At 42.1% G+C, this 18,693-nt stretch overlaps 1 protein-coding gene across 5 annotated transcripts in view; it reads right to left on the minus strand.

The window, feature by feature from the left end:
- Nucleotides 1-18,693, minus strand: part of satb2 (SATB homeobox 2) — a 61,236-nt gene that overhangs the window by 18,913 nt on the left and 23,630 nt on the right. For 2 of the 5 annotated variants that reach the window (XM_034146761.1, XM_034146756.1), the window contains exons 4-12: nt 15,406-15,538; nt 13,560-13,683; nt 12,399-12,501; nt 9,471-9,521; nt 8,776-9,338; nt 6,632-6,844; nt 5,268-5,354; nt 3,807-3,965; nt 2,093-2,287 (exon numbers count right to left, since the gene is read on the minus strand). In XM_034146761.1, the coding sequence (XP_034002652.1) occupies nt 2,093-2,287; nt 3,807-3,965; nt 5,268-5,354; nt 6,632-6,844; nt 8,776-9,338; nt 9,471-9,521; nt 12,399-12,501; nt 13,560-13,683; nt 15,406-15,538 (1,628 nt within the window). The remainder of the gene's footprint in view (nt 1-2,092; nt 2,288-3,806; nt 3,966-5,267; nt 5,355-6,631; nt 6,845-8,775; nt 9,339-9,470; nt 9,522-12,398; nt 12,502-13,559; nt 13,684-15,405; nt 15,539-18,693) is intronic. The other 3 variants (XM_034146760.1, XM_034146762.1, XM_034146757.1) reach the window with 3 other exon arrangements.

Raw genomic sequence — 18,693 nt, forward strand, 5'->3', positions numbered from 1 at the left:
AATAGATAATGTGTATATGTACACTGATTCAAAATCAAAACAGGATGAGGAGATCGGATAAAAAAACTATTTCTGGATCCTTATACATTGTAATATACAAGTAAGTAAAATATGTTTACACTGAAAAGATGTTTACACTCAATTTCAGCAGAAGTAAATATTGAGAGGTGAGGTGACGTGTGCAGGAAATCTGTTTTCAATGCATGACCCGGAGATAGCGTCACATCTGGACACTGAGAGAGTTATGGGGTGTGTGTTAGCGTCTGTAGACTGAGAGATACGAGGTGTGTGTCGGTGTGTGTGTTGGTTTCTGTTGGTGTCTGTTGGTGTCTGTAAACTGAGAGATACGAGGTGTCTGTTGGTGTCTGTTGGTGTCTGTAAGCCTGAGAGATACGAGGTGTGTGTTGGTGTGTGTTGGCGTCTGTAGACTGAGAGATACGAGGTGTGTGTTGGTGTGTGTTGGCGCCTGTAGACTGAGAGATACGAGGTGTGTGTTGGTGTGTGTTGGCGTCTGTAGACTGAGAGATACGAGGTGTGTGTTGGTGTCTGTAGACTGAGAGATACGAGGTGTGCGTTGGTTTCTGTTGGTGTCTGTTGGTGTCTGTAAACTGAGAGATACGAGGTGTGTGTTGGTGTCTGTAAACTGAGAGATACGAGGTGTGCGTTGGTGTCTGTAGACTGAGAGATACGAGGTGTGTGTTGGTTTCTGTTGGTGTCTGTTGGTGTCTGTTGGTGTCTGTAAACTGAGAGATACGAGGTGTGCGTTGGCGTCTGTAGACTGAGAGATACGAGGTGTGTGTCGGTGTGTGTGTCGGTTTCTGTTGGTGTCTGTTGGTGTCTGTAAACTGAGAGATACGAGGTGTGTGTCGGTGTGTGTTGGTTTCTGTTGGTGTCTGTTGGCGTCTGTAAACTGAGAGATACGAGGTGTGTGTTGGTGTCTGTAGACTGAGAGATACGAGGTGTGTGTTGGTTTCTGTTGGTGTCTGTTGGTGTCTGTTGGTGTCTGTAAACTGAGAGATACGAGGTGTGTGTTGGTGTGTGTTGGCGTCTGTAGACTGAGAGATACGAGGTGTGCGTTGGTGTCTGTAAACTGAGAGATACGAGGTGTGTGTTGGTGTCTGTAAACTGAGAGATACGAGGTGTGTGTTGGCGTCTGTAAACTGAGAGATACGAGGTGTGTGTTGGTGTCTGTAAACTGAGAGATACGAGGTGTGTGTTGGTTTCTGTTGGTGTCTATAAACTGAGAGATACGAGGTGTGTGTTGGTTTCTGTTGGTGTCTGTTGGTGTCTGTAGACTGAGAGATACGAGGTGTGCGTTGGCGTCTGTAAACTGAGAGATACGAGGTGTGTGTTGGTTTCTGTTGGTGTCTGTTGGTGTCTATAAACTGAGAGATACGAGGTGTCTGTTGGTGTCTGCAAACTGAGAGATACGAGGTGTGTGTTGGTGTCTGCAAACTGAGAGATACGAGGTGTGTGTTGGTTTCTGTTGGTGTCTGTTGGTGTCTATAAACTGAGAGATACGAGGTGTCTGTTGGTGTCTGCAAACTGAGAGATACGAGGTGTGTGTTGGTGTCTGTAAACTGAGAGATACGAGGTGTGTTGGCGTCTGCAAACTGAGGGATATGAGGTGTGTGTTGGTGTCTGCAAACTGAGGGATATGAGGTGTGTGTTGGTGTCTGCAAACTGAGAGATACGAGGTGTGTGTTGGTGTCTGCAAACTGAGAGATACGAGGTGTGTGTTGGTGTCTGCAAACTGAGAGATACGAGGTGTGTGTTGGTGTCTGTAGACTGAGAGATACGAGGTGTGTGTTGGTGTCTGCAAACTGAGAGATACGAGGTGTGTGTTGGTGTCTGTAGACTGAGAGATACGAGGTGTGTGTTGGTGTCTGTAGACTGAGAGATACGAGGTGTGTGTTGGTGTCTGTAGACTGAGAGATACGAGGTGTGTGTTGGCGTCTGCAAACTGAGAGATACGAGGTGTGTGTTGGTGTCTGTAGACTGAAAGATACGAGGTGTGTGTTGGCGTCTGTAAACTGAGGGATATGAGGTGTGTGTTGGTGTGTGTTAGTCTGTAAACAAGTGTGTTTCTCACCTGTGTGTCCTGGGGCAGGTGCAGCACGGTGTGCAGCCTCTCGTTGTGGTGGTGTCTCGACTCCTCCTCGTACGCCAGGTCTCTCTCGTTCTGGTGCATCGCCAGGAACCTCCGGATGGTGCACAGGTTCTCCCACAGCGTGCGGTTCTCCGGGCTCGGGTTCTCCTTCCAGCGCAGCAGCTCACACAGCCAGCCCTGGAGAGAGAAGGTGGGGTTAGACCAAGGCTTCTATGTTGTGGGAAACGTGTTTTTTTGCGCGATTGGTTGCATTTTCACTGCAGGCTATCAGACAGGTTTGTATATAAATAGATCAGGACAAAAAGAGAGCGAATCTTTTTTCCTGAAACTTTCAGAATCTCTTTACACAGAGGGGACACATGTTTATGTAGAAAAGGTGTGAAAAAGTGGAGTTTGCATAATAGGTGACCTTTAAATGGGAAACAACAGACAGAAAGTTTTGGGCGATTATCATCAAACAGAGTGGGGAAAGTTTGATGGAGTGTGTGTGGTGAATGTAGGAGAGGAAGCTGGGGGAAGGAGAGCTGGAGAAGATTTGATTATATCTGCTAGACTGCTTCAGTTTGCCACCAGCTGTTGTGTTCAACCAGCCACTGATCGCTGATCGTCTCCTCTCCGTCCTCTGGCCAGCTGCAGCAGATGGGAGCACTGAGCCGTGACCCCCCCCCCCCCCCCAGACCCAACAACCTGGGGGACCACGCTAACTGCTCTCACACACACACACAAACACACACAGAGATGCATGCATGTAGTGTATACATGATGCATACATCTCTACATGGTACTACCTTTACCTCATCACGCTTACATCGTTTAACTCGCATCTCAAAGCACTGCATCCAGAAATGCTCTCTTTATATTTAAATATATAAAACATATATACGTTATGTTTGTTCTTCTACATTTGCTGTCTATTGGAGTCCTTGGTTCTTCTCACAGCCAGTCTTTCTTTGGGCCTAATGAAGGACACACGTTTCATGCATACTTGCACAGAAACACCAAAGCATACTCCTTGTATTTGAACACCTACTTGGTAAGTCTTGCACTAATGCACATTTCTCAAAGATATTGAAGTGACAGTTATTTTGTATTGATTGATTGTTGTGCTTTTATTTACGTCTTAAAGGTAGGGTAGGTAAGTTTGAGAAACCGGCTCGAGATACACTTTTTGTTATATTCCATGGAATGTTCTTAACATCCCGATAGCAATGAATATCTGAAGTGCTTTGACAAAAAATCCATAAAACATGTCATCTGTGGAAGCCGTAGTACTGTAAAAAGTACGACCAATCATCTGAGCCGGCCCGGCTAAAATAACTGGACGGCCTACCTGCCTGTCAGCCTTCCATCTGTGCACAAATTTATCTCGTGCCCTCATTGGTCATGTGCGCGTTCGTGTGTGTTGGAGGAGGGGCTCTGTAAGGAAGTGGCAGATTTTCTCCGGTTGTGTATTTTCAAATTCTAGCGATCTCGAGCCGGTTTCTCAAACTTACCTACCCCACCTTTAATGTGTGCATATGTATACATTTGTCTTTTGATTGTGTATATGTAGGTATATACATATTTGCATACATATTTTTATATATATTAGTTTTTGTATTCGGGATTGTGGGAAACGGTATTTGGATCTCTCTGTCTGTACACACTGAACCTGATTCTGAGTACGTGTGTGTCCTCTCCCCAGTGTTCCCCTCACCTGGCTCTTGTTGGCGGCCACCTTAGCGAACAGAGCTTGGGAGACCTTGGCTCTCTTCATCTCCTGCTGGATCTCGTCGTAGATTAGTGACGTGATGCTGACCAGAGACTCCAGCTTCAGAGGGAGATCAGGGGCCGGGCCCGGGCCGGGGGGCTTGGGCTGTGGGAGAAGATCAACATTACTCTGTTATACACAGTGAGTACAAATTAAAGATCCTGACGGGTAAATGTTAAAGGAGGATATACTTTGAGGTTTGAATGGCAGGAAATATCATAAAAACTGGTTTATATATTATACAAAACCAAAACTTCTTAAGTATGTAGCACTTATTTGACTCAGTGAGTACAAATTAAATATCCTGATGTCTAAGAGGAGACGCGATAAGATAAGTTTTGCTGACGAAAAATCATGACTTGTTTGTATATATGCTAAATATTAAACCCTAACCCTAGCCCTAATTTCTGTATGTAGCACTTAAAATGTTTGGTTATTTAAAAACTAATATACGTACAGGATTCTTGATGTTTTGAGTGTTAGTTGCTTTGAATAAAAGCACAAAATGAAATGAAGTAATGTCATTTTAAATTATTAAAAAGGGTGCCTCTGGAATGGATCCTTAAAAAGTCTTAAAATGCATTGAATAATAATGTTAAAAAAAGGCCTTAATTGTTATTAAAATGTCTTAAATCAATCGTTTGAAAGTCTACAAAAATTATAAGAAATCGGAATAAGAATATGCTTTGTTAGCAAAATAATTGATTAAATATATATATCTTTTTAACGTTACTGAATGACTCTTACAGTATCGTCATGCAGATCCCAACAGCGTAAACAAATCTGCATTAAATTTCCTCCGAGAGGCCGAATAAAGTCTTAAATCCAGCTCGTACGAAGCTGCAGAAACCCTGTAAAGTATTTTCTAAAAAGTGAATCACGTGTAAACAAGAGGAGATATCATCAGCTGAAGATCGGCTCTCTCTGCAGAGTTTCCTGAACATCAGCCGCACATCTGCAGCGCACGTCTCCACATGAATTTTGTTTACAGATCAAAGTCATTAAGTCGTCCTCTTTTGTCTTTCTTTGTTGTTTCTGTTTGAATGAGCATGTATTGGCTCTCCGAGAGCTTGTATACACAGCGTTTGAAGTCGTCCACGAGACATGCACAGACCAGCCAGCTCACATTCCCTCAGTGTAAACCCAGCGCAGATTATTTTACATAGACATAATAAGAATAGCACACACATTCAGCCACAGCCATGAATCAGAGGGGACTCCTTATCACTGATGTTGCTGAACTGTTATGTGCACATGGAAAGAAATGCTGCATAATGTCCTTCGTGTTTACAATATGCTCTGATGGCTTTGAAGCCCTTTCTCCATTATAAGTGGAATTTGTTTAAGGTTTTTGGACGTGACGCGCTGCAGCCTGCTCTGATCTCTGAGAGATGGAAGATAACTCACCGAGCTGGAGATCTTAGTCTTGTTCTTCCAGATGGAGGCCCAGGTATCAGGAGTGAGCTGGTCCTCCAGGCCCCTCTCCCACACCTTCTGTGCAGCACACACACCCAAAACACACATGTATGCAAGTTACAGTCACTTGTTTACGTCACTGATGATCACACATGCAGTCTTGCCCTTATTTAAAATGTAAAAAAGTGTCTAAACGCCTCAATAAGGTGGCATCTTACTTTTTAAAGCCACTATTTCCAACATAAACATCCATTATTTTTGCATATTTATTGAGTGTTTTTTAAAATGTTATTATACCTCATTCTTTATTTTTTGACAGCTTCGATATATGGTTTATCAATACATTAAAGGTGGGGTAGGTAAGTTTGAGAAACCAGCTCGAGATCGCTAGAATTTGAAAATACACAGCCGGAGAAAATCTGCCACTTCCTTACAGAGCCCCTCCTCCAACACACACGAACGCGCACATGACCAATGAGGGCACGAGATAAGTTTGTGCACAGATGGAAGGCTGACAGGCAGGTAGGCCATCCAGTTATTTTAGCCGGGCCGGCTCAGATGATTGGTCGTGCTTTTTACAGTACCACGGCTTCCACAGATGATATTTTTTATGGATTTTTTGTCAAAGCACTTCAGATATTCATTGCTATCAGGATGTTAAGAGCATTCCATGGAATATAACAAAAAGTGTATCTCGAGCCGGTTTCTCAAACTTACCTACCCCACCTTTAACTAATCATTTAATTATATTACTAAATTGCCCTTTTTACAACTTTTTGTTACAGTAAATTGATGACACATTGTTTTCAGTTTTAGTTTTGTATGCATCCTTAAGTATCCTGTCTAGTGAGGATGTCATTGTGTTTAGTCGGCAATGTTTCTTTTTTAAACTTTGTTTATCGGGTTTTGCAATATAAACAATTATTGTTACATCAGAGCAGAGACAAACATTTACCGTAAAAGTTGTCATAGATTCATTAGCTAATGTTTTTTTCTGCAGGAAACAACCTCTCAGCGAAGCGTACACGCACGCACACGCACACGCACACGCACGCACACACGCACTCACACACACATACACACATACACACACGAACACACACAGAGCATGTGGAGGTTGGACTTTTTTGTAAGAAGAGGGTATTGTTTGTAAAATATGCACCCATAACATAAATTATAAGTAGTTAACTATTTTTTGAGAAGATATTCAACTTTGTAACATGTTGAAATCTAGATGTAGAGTATTTGAACCCCAACTTAGTTAAAGTAAATATAGTAAAAAGAGGATCGGTTACCCATAACAGTTAAAATAGTGTCTCTGGAAGCTTTAGCCCAGTGTGTTTGCGGACACTGACCTGAGAGAGGCGAGGGGCTCCGGGGCTGGAGGAGTTGGAGGCGGGGAGGCCCACCGTGGGGTTCATGGTGCGCTCTCTCTCCTCCTGGTAGATCCGGTCTCTCTCGCTCTCCGCCAGGTTCAGGAAGTTCTGCATGGCCTTCAGGTTCACCAGCAGAGACTGAGAGGCCGTGCGAGGGTCTTCCTCTTTCCTCAAGATCTCTGACAGCAGACCCTGAGGAGAGAAAACACACAGAGGGGGGGGGACATGGGGTTAGAGAATGGACTCAATATCAATCACTTCAAACCTCTAGTATTCATATACAGACTCATATGCACTGAAGATGGATGCTCCAAAATACTTAAGTTAACATATTCAATGCAGAAGAATGTCTCCTAAAATATGTCATTATATAATTATGGTTTTAATACTAAAGTATTCATGTAAAACAGCACTGCACTGTTGCAGTTGGAGCTGTAATACATTTCGTTGCAATTAACCAGAACCCAAAGTGACACAGGGTTTTGGCCAATCAACCGTCCAAACTTCAAAATAAAAACTACAAATATATAACAATAATTTAAGAAAAAGCAGGAATTCATGACATGTTAAAACCTGTTACAATGACATTTTAGCATCAGTAATTTTAAAACAGTTTACTTCTACTTCAAAAACACTTTATATTTGTACATGTTTTTGTTGTTTGGGTCAAAGGAAATCATATTAGTAAAATACTACTCAAATAAATGTACTTGTAAAAGTTGGTTAGAACTGAAAAACAATAAAGATGAATGAACATTATTAGCATATATCTTTGACACACACACACACACACACACACACACACATGCAAACTGAGTAAAACACACCTGGCCTCTACACAGACAGGTCTACCTCCCGTTGCACTGCTCTAATGGGGCGTGAGCTAACCCGTTTAGCACAGCCTGAATGCATCAGGTGCAAAACTCAATGACCCAGCACGCTACCCTGCTACGCTAACGCTAATCCCCCGAGGAGGGTGACCACAGAATTAGCCAAACGCTGTGAGAAAAAAAATGACAGTCCATCAGTGACGTCAAATTCTATTTATTTCTATCAAATACGGCGATTATCTCTTCTCGACTGAGATGGTGTGAGGGAGTGAGAACTATAATCAGTCGCTCGATAAAGACATCCAGGACAGCCTACAAAAGTACGTCATTCACCCCCACTCTGGAAGGAATATTTAAAGGTCTCCTATTATACTGTTTTTCATCAATACATTACAGGTCTCAGATATATACAGAACCTGTCTCTGATTGGCTGAAACACCAAACAGATCATTGCAGCATTACCCATAATCCCCTCTGTTTCAGCCCTGTTTCAAAAGTGCTGATTCTCTGTCTGTTACTTTAGATGAAAATAAGGAGCCCCTCCCCACGCCCCTCTGAGAGAGATTTGGTTACAAAGAACACAATGGTGCTCTAGGAGGAGATTCAGGTGATAAGGTGGGGGGGGGTTACCTTGGTTGCTGATTGGCTAATGGTTACACAAGCCAAAAAATCGTTATGACATCATAAAGTGGCCAAAATCTGATCAGCTCATTTTCAGACAGGTTTTTATAGAAATGGATCAGGACAAAAAGAGAGAGAATCTTTGTTCCTGAAACTTTCAGAGTCTCTTTACACAGAGCGGACACATGTTGATGAAGAAGAGACATGAAGAAGAAGGGACACATGTTGATGTAGAAGAGACATGAAGAAGAGGGGACACATGTTGATGTAGAAGAGACATGAAGAAGAGGGGACACATGTTGATGTAGAAGAGACATGAAGAAGAGGGGACACATGTTGATGTAGAAGAGACATGAAGAAGAGGGGACACATGTTGATGTAGAAGAGACATGAAGAAGAGGGGACACATGTTGATGTAGAAGAGACATGAAGAAGAGGGGACACATGTTGATGTAGAAGAGACATGAAGAAGAGGGGACACATGTTGATGTAGAAGAGACATGAAAAAGTGGATTTTGCATAATAGGTGACCTTTAACATTTCCTGACTCAATGACACCATCTCTATGAAGCTACCCTCTCTCCTCCTTTCTGTCCTCGTCCTTCCTTCCTTCCTCTTCCTCCCCCCACTGTCTCCTAACTTCTTGACCACAGTCGGTCCTGTTTTTCCTACCTGTGTGCGGTTGAAAGCCACACGGGCGAACACGGCCTGCGAGACACTAGCTCTCTTCAGCTCGTCTCTGACCTGCTGGTAGATTTCACAGGAGACGTCTGCGGGGTTGGAGGCGTTGCTCCCTGGATGATCTCCTCCCATTTTGGACCCCCTAGGGATGGGCGGGTGGTTGAGGAACTGCTGGTTGATGGCCTGTGGGTGCTGGTGGGCTAGCAGGCGGCTAACGGCTAGCTGCTGGTTGATGAGGTGGGCCATGGCGAGCTGTTGTCGCACCAGTTGAGGGGAAAGTTGGGGGGAAAGCAGCCCACCTGGACCCAGCAGGGAGGGGGGAGGAGGGTGAGGAACCTGGCCCGTTCGGAGGGGGGGGCTGTGGTGCATCGGGCCGTGAGGAGAGGGTTGTTGTTGTTGGGGGGTAAGCGGATGCTGTGAGGGATTCTGAGGGTCTCCAGCCTTAAGGAGGGAGCTGCCGGACCCCAGGTGCACGAGCTGAGCCAGGCCGGACAGGTGAGGAGGGGGGGGTCTCTGGCCCAGCACACAGAAGTCCGCCATGTTGTCTCTCTCTACTGGAAAGAGGAAGAAGAGACGGTCACTAGGTTAATATGCACGCTAAAATGTCATTGTTTTTCAGTATATGACAATACTCAGAATTGAATGAGGTAGTGAGGTCAAACAAACACTTTAAAACTAGTACTTACTTTTTATTTCAGCAGCATCTCGTCCAGACCACATCTTCTCCAGGTAATCTACTGCTCAACAAAACACATAGAGAAAGAAAATCTTTCAGTAGGTAGCGCTAAAATGTTATTCATCTACAAACGTGAAAAAAACGTCACAACAATCTCACCTGAAGGACCTCGTTATTAACTTTGAAGCTCAACTTTGAAGCTAACATGTACGAATAGTGCTCAACACAAAGGGACCGTGAGGTGAGATTGATCTGTCAACTGCTGTTTTCAAGTAACATACTTATACACAACTTAACATTCAAAACATAAATATTCATTGTAGAGAAAAAAGTTCTGATTGACAGGTGTAGCAGCCAATCAGAGCGAAGTCAGCTCTTTTGGAACTACTGCCGGGTGAAGAGTGTAACCTCACACTCCTCCATCACCCCGTCCTCCCTTTCCTCCTCTTTTTATATCTGGTTTTCAAGTGATTCATGTGATGATTGAAGCAAAGAGTCACTACGGATGATTTTTGCTTCAGGACAAAGACCCATGTTGCAGAATATATCAGAATCACTGTTACACTACAGTAGCAAGGCATTCAGTCCCACACGTCTTTCTACAAAGCCATATTTACATCCACCTTTCATCCCAGGTTGCATGTCTGAAGCTGATTTATACTTTGTGTGGGAGTCACAGATATGTACAGCACAGGTTTTTATTTATAGTGCCGTGTTGGATTTCACCTGATGAAAGAAACCCTGCAGCATTTATGATCAAGCCACCGCGCTTGAATTATATTCCCAGTTAAATGTGTTTACATTCTTATATTTACTTTATGATTTACAGCGACTGCATACGCTGCAGCGCCTCGCCTCTTTACAGAAAAGGAGACCACTGCTGTGTGTTTGCGTTCATTCATTTCTAGAAAGATGTAATCGCGGTCAACAGAGAATAGCTGAGTGTTTCTGAAACGCTGACTACTGCGCTTTCAACTTCCTAATTTACCAAAGAAACGTCAAAAGCTTGTTGCAGAAACACATTGTTTTTATCTCAGATGGCACTATGATCGTGAAGTGGAAATACATTTTTAAAAGGTGTGCATCTTCTAAAGCAGGGGTTCTCAAACTGTTTCTGTCAGGCCCCCCCTTTTGGAGAATAAAAAAAGTCGGGCCCCCCCAACACGAATAGTCACATAATGGGCCAAGTTAACATTTATTAAAATACATCAATATGAACGTGAGCATTCCTTTCAACAAAATTAAAAAATCACTTTGCTAGAACAGTGATAATAAAACAATGCTCCATCATTCTGTGTGGTCAAAAAAATAAATACATAATACAATTGTGCAATCCCTCTGCTAGAACAATAAGTTATAATACTTTGCCACTTTGCAATCTGTACAAACAAATGAAAAGAAAGAAAATGCTGATATTTGGCACAAAGTGTGTCTTATCATTAGTGGCTGCAATGAGCCTGTTTGGCACTGCAGACTTCTTCAAAACGGGGTCGCAGGCTCAGTGGCGGCGCCAGAGATTTCTTTTGGGGGTGCTGTGGGGTAGCTTGACGTTTCATAGAGGGTGCTCAAACATTTAGGGTTTCCCATTTAGGTACCGGGCGCTACAGAGGAATGTTCTACTGCAACAATCCCCACGCAAATACACAATGTACCTGCGACTGTTACAATGAAGGCTCGATAATCAGCTCACGGTATATAGGTGTAAGCAGGGGTAAAGTGCTGTTTTTATAAGTGGGGAGTGGACCTCACATCCTCTAGGGGGGTCCTCACCTCCTCTAGGGGGGTCCTCACATCCTCTAGGGGGGTCCTCACCTCCTCTAGGGGGGTCCTCACCTCCTCGAAGATTTTTTTTTAAATATTGAAGTGAAAAGCATCAATCTGGTGCACTTTGAGAGCAACATGAAGAGATCTATGGATACCTCTCTCAACACCCATTTGAAGCAGAACTGTAAACAGATTTACTTTTTCTCTATGGATATTTTACAAATCACTCCCCTTTTAAACTGTATTCTTGTTTTACTGTCCTATAGTATTTCAAACCTGTTTTTCATTTATTCTCTTATTTTTTTATAACTATAATGATCATATAAACGTGTGCCTCGGAAATAATTGTTTACATGAATCGCTATGTGGTGACTTGAACCTTTAAATCTAGCTTTATGGTGTGATTACATAAAAGGCAGTTGGAGTTGGAGTGTCAACTTTCTAAGGAAGTGTGCATGTCTATTAGCATTGAGATTCTGTTGTTAAATCAAAAATTACAAATGATTCTGCGGTCAAACTATTGATTAATAATACTTGCATATTCAGCAGAAGGGTCATTTTTCATCCTGAGATTTTTTGTTGTTCATTTAAATACTTTCTAGAGGGAAAATATTCTTAAAACTAAAGCAAATATTGAAGAAAAGACCCAAAAAGTTAAAGTTCTCTTATTATGACCTACCCCAAGAATCATTTTGTGACCTCTGGATTATTATCAGTCAAATTTGATTTACGACATCATGTGCAACATATTGGACATTATCATGGACAACCTGTACTTGAGTTTTAATATTGTACATATTTATGTTTGGTAACCATCACAAATGATCCTAACTTTGGCATGGAGTATATTTTGGATTTGCAACTATATTTATACTTTCGAATGTATACATTTGCACTTTTTCTAAACGTAATACTGCAACTGCTGCACACAGCTTCCCTTGAAATATAAGAAAAGTTCCAACATATCTTCTTGTTAGTCCTTACTCCACATTGGAAACTATCTGTGGACTGTAAGAGCGTTTAAAGGGTCCTATTATCCTCATTGTTAAGGCCTTTTGCAGGGAACACAGGGATAGCCTTTGCAGACCATTAACATGCACACAAACCTATACAAAAAGCATAATAGGGCCTCTTTAAAATAAGTAAATTATTATTATTTGTTAGTTTTTCTCACCTTTCATATTTTTATATCTCTTGTACCAACGAGCAAACTCCTGGCATTTGGCGGTGGAGACGTTGGCGTAGTAGGAATTGTTCACGATGGAGGAAATCATACTCTGAGAGACAGAGAGGGCGAAAGATCATTAATAACCAGTATAATATGAAATGCTTACACTCACGCAACAACCTCATGGCATGCTCACATAAACACACACACATAAACACACACACACACACACACACACACTAGAAATAGACACACATTAATCATGATTTGAAGCCACCCATGGAAACTGGAGGCAGTGAGGGAGGGAATCTCCACACACACACACACACACGCACACACACACACACACACACACACACACACACACACACACAACACACACACACACACACACACACACACACACACACACACACACACACACACACACACACACACACACACACACACACACACACACACACACACAACACACACACACACACACACACACACACACACACACACACACACACACACATGCTTTAAATTGAAGCTGCGATCAACACCAGAGCTGCATTTAAACACAGTACACACACACACACACACACACACACACACACACACACACACACACACACACACACACACACACACACACACACACACACACACACACACACACACACACACACACACACACACATAAATCTGACACAGCAGCATAGTGGGCTGAACATGCAGCTGGGGAGTTGAACATAATTGAGGAGACACTGCTTCATTCTGTGGGGTGGAGTTTGATAAAAATGTAGCAATAAGCAATACAATGTAGAATTAATTTTAAATGTCTTTCTCATGCGAGCTGACTTTAGTCATCAGTCGGGACATGTGTTGGTCTAATCAGTGAGAGAGATGTTTCAAATTAAGACTAAATACAACTCATAAGAGAAGGTTTTAATATAAGCAAGAGTGATAGTGTATTACAACTCACATATATCTGACATTAAATAGCTTAAATGTCCCTTTCAATTATGTATTTTTAACTGAAGAGTTTAGTTTCGATTTAATTCAACAGATCCTGGTTGTCTTTGAACAACTTATAAATAAACTTTTATCATGAAGAGTTATTTAATTGATAAGCACTTCTCTAAGTTGAAGAACATGAGGTACTGTTGTTGTTGTTGTTACCTGTGACAGCGGACACTCTTTGGCCAGAGTGCTTTGGTTCATCTCCCTCAGCAGATCTTTGAGAGCGTTCCTCACCGTCGTGTGGTTCCACTGTTCAGAGGGAAGGTCCTCCATCTTTGAAAAACTGAAACAAAAAACACACAGGAGTCAGTCGGGTTAATAAGTCCAGGCAGAAAAGAACAACTAAAGGAATAGTTTGACATTTTGGGAATGTGCCTTTTTTGCAGTAAATATGAAGCCATCATCCTGTTAGCTTAGCATAAAGCCTGGAAAGAGCTAGCCTTATTAGATTATTATATATTAAAGGACCCAATTAGAATAAATAAATAAATAATTACAAAAAAGGGTGAGCTTGGTGTGGGGTATACAGTAAGTAAGAATACTGTTTTTATTTTTTAAATATACATTTCTGTGTCTTTTTTTCTTTCAAATTAACCTAATTCCCCATTTTTTTATATTTTAAGGAGCGCTTAAAATAGTTATGTTTGCGCTGCAGAGTGACATCCATCTTCTCATTAAACGTTTCCTTTAATCCTAAATTAAATTAACCCCAAATGAAGCTCTAACCCCTCTGACCTCACACACATCCTGCATTAACCTCAAACCCTCCACTTCCTGTATCTCCCCACAATCTCCCTGTTTTATATTTTAACCTCAAAATGAATCATTTCTACTCTTGAGCACAAAGTGTGCCAGACCTCTTCCATCGCCATGGATACGCATACACAAACATGTAAACAAACCTGGCTGGTATGTTCCAAGACAACAACGATAAAACTCTTCTCATCTGGAGTTTATCTGGCTTTTATCTGCCCATCAGGACCCCGCTTCACTCCTGGCACACGGACTCTCGCAGATAATAGATAAATCCCCAGCGGGTTGTTTACAGTTTCAATATCGCCGCTTTGCAAATTTGATAGATATGGTAAATTCTTAAACTGCAATCAGCTGCAATGACATCAGTCGCCCAGTGGACCGAGAGTCTGAATCAGTGAGAGGTTCACTGTCTGCAGGAAATATGGACGTGTAATTAAATGTTACTTTCTAGTTTATCCCACTGAAATCTAAGGCTACACGAGTTATCGACATTTTGTAGGAATCTCAAATCAGGCTGGTGCAATATTCATATTACCAGCCAAAGTATGTGTAAATATTATTCAGAATTCACTCTTTGTTAACTTCTATGTCCATGAGTTGTGAAGAGATTAACCTAAGTGACTTTCACACTGCAAAAAATATCAAAAATGTACCCCCAAAAATAATCAATATTAGTTTTGTAGTCATTTTTAGATGTATTATTGTGTTAGGGCTACATTCAAATTGCGACATTGGCTAATGCAATTTTTGTTTACAGAAAGATGTGTGTATATATTATTCTGAATTGTCGGGTTGCAGAGATTTCCCGTCATACTAATTGTACTCTACCCATTTAAATATCTTTGTTTGGCACAGACCCTCTTATATCTACGTTCATATATGCATGATTGTGTGAGTTGGGAGGAAATCATATACGTGATGAAACGGTTTCTTCATCTTGTTTATACATTTGATTTGCAAGAATAATTTTTTGTTTTTTGGGAAGAATGTAATATGATGAAACACACTGACATGTTAAAGGTCCGGTATTTAAACCCTTACTCACCCTAAACAAGTAACAATTAAAATATATATTTTTAAATATATTATTTTGAATACATCTTTCAATCAGTCCAACCCCTGTTAACCATTTCTCAAAAGCAACATCAGTCAACATATTCACACTTATTTCCAAACCGTGCAGCCGTACTGAAATCTACAGAATGATTCTAGATGTGAATGTGTGTGTAGGGGAGATTTCAGCACTCACTCTGACCTCTGCAGCTGGATGCGCAGAGTGACCATGTGATAAACATCCATCAGCATGTCGGCCACCGTGGCTTCAGGAGCGTCCGTCAGGAAGTGGATCGGCATGGGGTTCCAGCGGCCCACCTTTATGATGCCTGCACAAGAAACATGGACACATTCTGTCATTGTGAGGTTTTATGTATATTAACATTTTGACATTATATGAAAAAGCAGTAAATAAGTTAAAAAAAAACAATTAGAAAAACATTTATTAATCGCTGTAGGGAAATTCATTTTGTATCGTAAATGCAATTGCCAGTAGTACAAATCTAACATTAGGCTACAAAGGAACTACAGCACGGTCACAGGACTTCACGTCACCACCGCTAAGCTAAAGGAGGCTAATGTTGGGCTATAAAGGAACTACAGCACGGTCACATGACTTCACGTCACCACCGCTAAGCTAAAGGAGGCTAATGTTGGGCTATAAAGGAACTACAGCACGGTCACATGACTTCACGTCGCCACCGCTAAGCTAAAGGAGGCTAATGTTAGGCTATAAAGGAACTACAGCACGGTCACATGACTTCACGTCACCACCGCTAAGCTAAAGGAGGCTAATGTTGGGCTATAAAGGAACTACAGCACGGTCACATGACTTCACGTCACCACCGCTAAGCTAAAGGTGGCTAATGTTGGGCTATAAAAGGAACTACAGCACGGTCACATGACTTCACGTCGCCACCGCTAAGCTAAAGGTGGCTAATGTTGGGCTATAAAGGAACTACAGCACGGTTACATGACTTCACGTCACCACCGCTAAGCTAAAGGTGGCTAATGTTAGGCTATAAAGGAACTACAGCACGGTCACATGACTTCACGTCACCACCACTAAGCTAAAGGAAGCTAATGTTGGGCTATAAAAGAACTACAGCACGGTCACATGACTTCACGTCACCACCGCTAAGCTAAAGGTGGCTAATGTTGGGCTATAAAAGGAACTACAGCACGGTCACATGACTTCACGTCGCCACCGCTAAGCTAAAGGTGGCTAATGTTGGGCTATAAAGGAACTACAGCACGGTCACATGACTTCACGTCACCACCGCTAAGCTAAAGGTGGCTAATGTTGGGCTATAAAGGAACTACAGCACGGTCACATGACTTCACGTCACCACCACTAAGCTAAAGGAAGCTAATGTTGGGCTATAAAAGAACTACAGCACGGTCACATGACTTCACGTCGCCACCGCTAAGCTAAAGGCGGCTAATGTTGGGCTATAAAGGAACTACAGCACGGTCACAGGACTTCACGTCACCACCGCTAAGCTAAAGGTGGCTAATGTTGGGCTATAAAGGAACTACAGCACGGTCACATGACTTCACGTTAAGCACTTTTTCGCTAAGCTAAAGAAAGGATTTCAGGAGGATATAAAACGGAATCCTAGTGTACAGAAAGCTAACGTAAGTGGGTCAGAATGGAAGGTAATATGCTGTCTTTGTTTAGTGTTTGTCAAATAAGGACTGAATAAATAACATGATACACACAAACACACTTCACCTACACGTTCACACACTCTTACACACACTCAGAGGTTTTTCATGGGGACTGGCTGGAGCTGTGAAAACTAAACAAAGCTAATCGCATTACGATCCTCCAAATGAGATCCAGACGGGTCCTGAGAAGTCTCCCCTCTGTTTCCCCCATCCCATCATATCTTCCTCCTCTCTCCCCCCTCTAGACTCCCCTTTCTCTCTTTGTCCTGCTTCCCTGTGTTTACTGTATATCTCCGTTATATCTTTGATTCCCGTCAGGCCGAGCTGTGTTCTTCATTATCTGGCCGTACAGGGGGAGCATCATTTAATGTAAAACCACCATCATAACGTTAAAAAAAAAAAAAATAGAACCAAAAATCTATTTTGTAACAGTAGTTTCTCGTTTGAGGTCATCTGGGCTGCAAAAAAAACCTCGCTTTTGGAAATAAACGCTCAGTTTTCTGTCTTCATTAAATAAGAAATGTCAGAGTTTTGTGAGAAAAGATAGTCTGACTCAAAAAACACTAAATGTTAGAATTAAAGCTCCTTCAATATGTTACATTTGTATATTTACATGTGTTTTTGAGACATTTCCTAACCTGCATGGAACAGGCAAATGTGATTTTTATAAATATTTTTGTAACACTTTTTAAGTATTACATAGGTAAAACTACCTTAAAATTATATTTCCACATACTTTATATACTATTTGTGTGAATTTATCTTGTGAAATAACAGATTGCACGGATGACGACATGAGTTTCACACATGAAAGACTTTTGTAAAAAAGGACGTGATGAAATGCATTTTAAAGAGATGGAAGAAAATACTCAGATCCTTTTATGACAGAGAGAGGAAAGCACATCCTCCTCTTGTTTTTCTTATTTTCTCTGTCTCTTTAACACACACACACACACACACACACACAGATCCAAACACACACACACACAAAGAAACTGGATCATCGTCTGAAAATAAGCCATAACAATTCCGCTAATGCCAAGTTGGGTGGAAGCAAACGCGTGAATAAGCAGACAAACACAAACTCACCGAGGACAGCACACAGAGAAGTGGACATGTACATGTTCCCGCTCGCATGCAAACACACACACTCTCACACACACGCTCGCAATGGGATGGTAAATGCATTAATAATTGATCCATCATTTTTTGGTCTGCTGTTCAATGGGCTCTGCTTCATGTCCACATTTAAAAGTAGAAATCATTGTTCCCATTTCCACATTAAAATTCCACCTCCCAAAGACACGCTTTCATGTGGCCGGGCCGGCGGCTTGGCTCATGTCTGAGTGTGCCCATCCACACACACACACACACACATCGAAACACACACACACACACATCGAAACACACACACACACACACTGATACAAGTGTACACACAGTAATCTCATTGTCCCGTGCTGGAATAAGTCTTAATGGCGGCAGCAGCCTACACACACACACACACACACACACAGGAGAAGGCTTCTTCTTCCAAAAATGGTTCCAGCTCCAGCCCCTGGCACAAACTGAGGGAAATCCCATACGTGTGACGTGTGACGCACCCCCCCCCCCCCCCACCCCCACCCCCATCACCCGTCATTGCACCCTGAGCAACCCCTCTTGATGAAAATCTGTCATGCTGTTATTTTAGAGAGTGCTCCTCTGCGCTGAAATCTGTAAAATAATACGGAGGAGGTCTGGACCACCTCGTAGGGAACAGGCTTAATATGAGTGGTGCATTTTGATTGGGAAATACTTAAAAAACAATCTG

Source organism: Trematomus bernacchii, unplaced genomic scaffold, assembly GCF_902827165.1.
Source record: "Trematomus bernacchii unplaced genomic scaffold, fTreBer1.1, whole genome shotgun sequence".
In the NCBI taxonomy this organism is placed as follows: domain Eukaryota; kingdom Metazoa; phylum Chordata; class Actinopteri; order Perciformes; family Nototheniidae; genus Trematomus; species Trematomus bernacchii.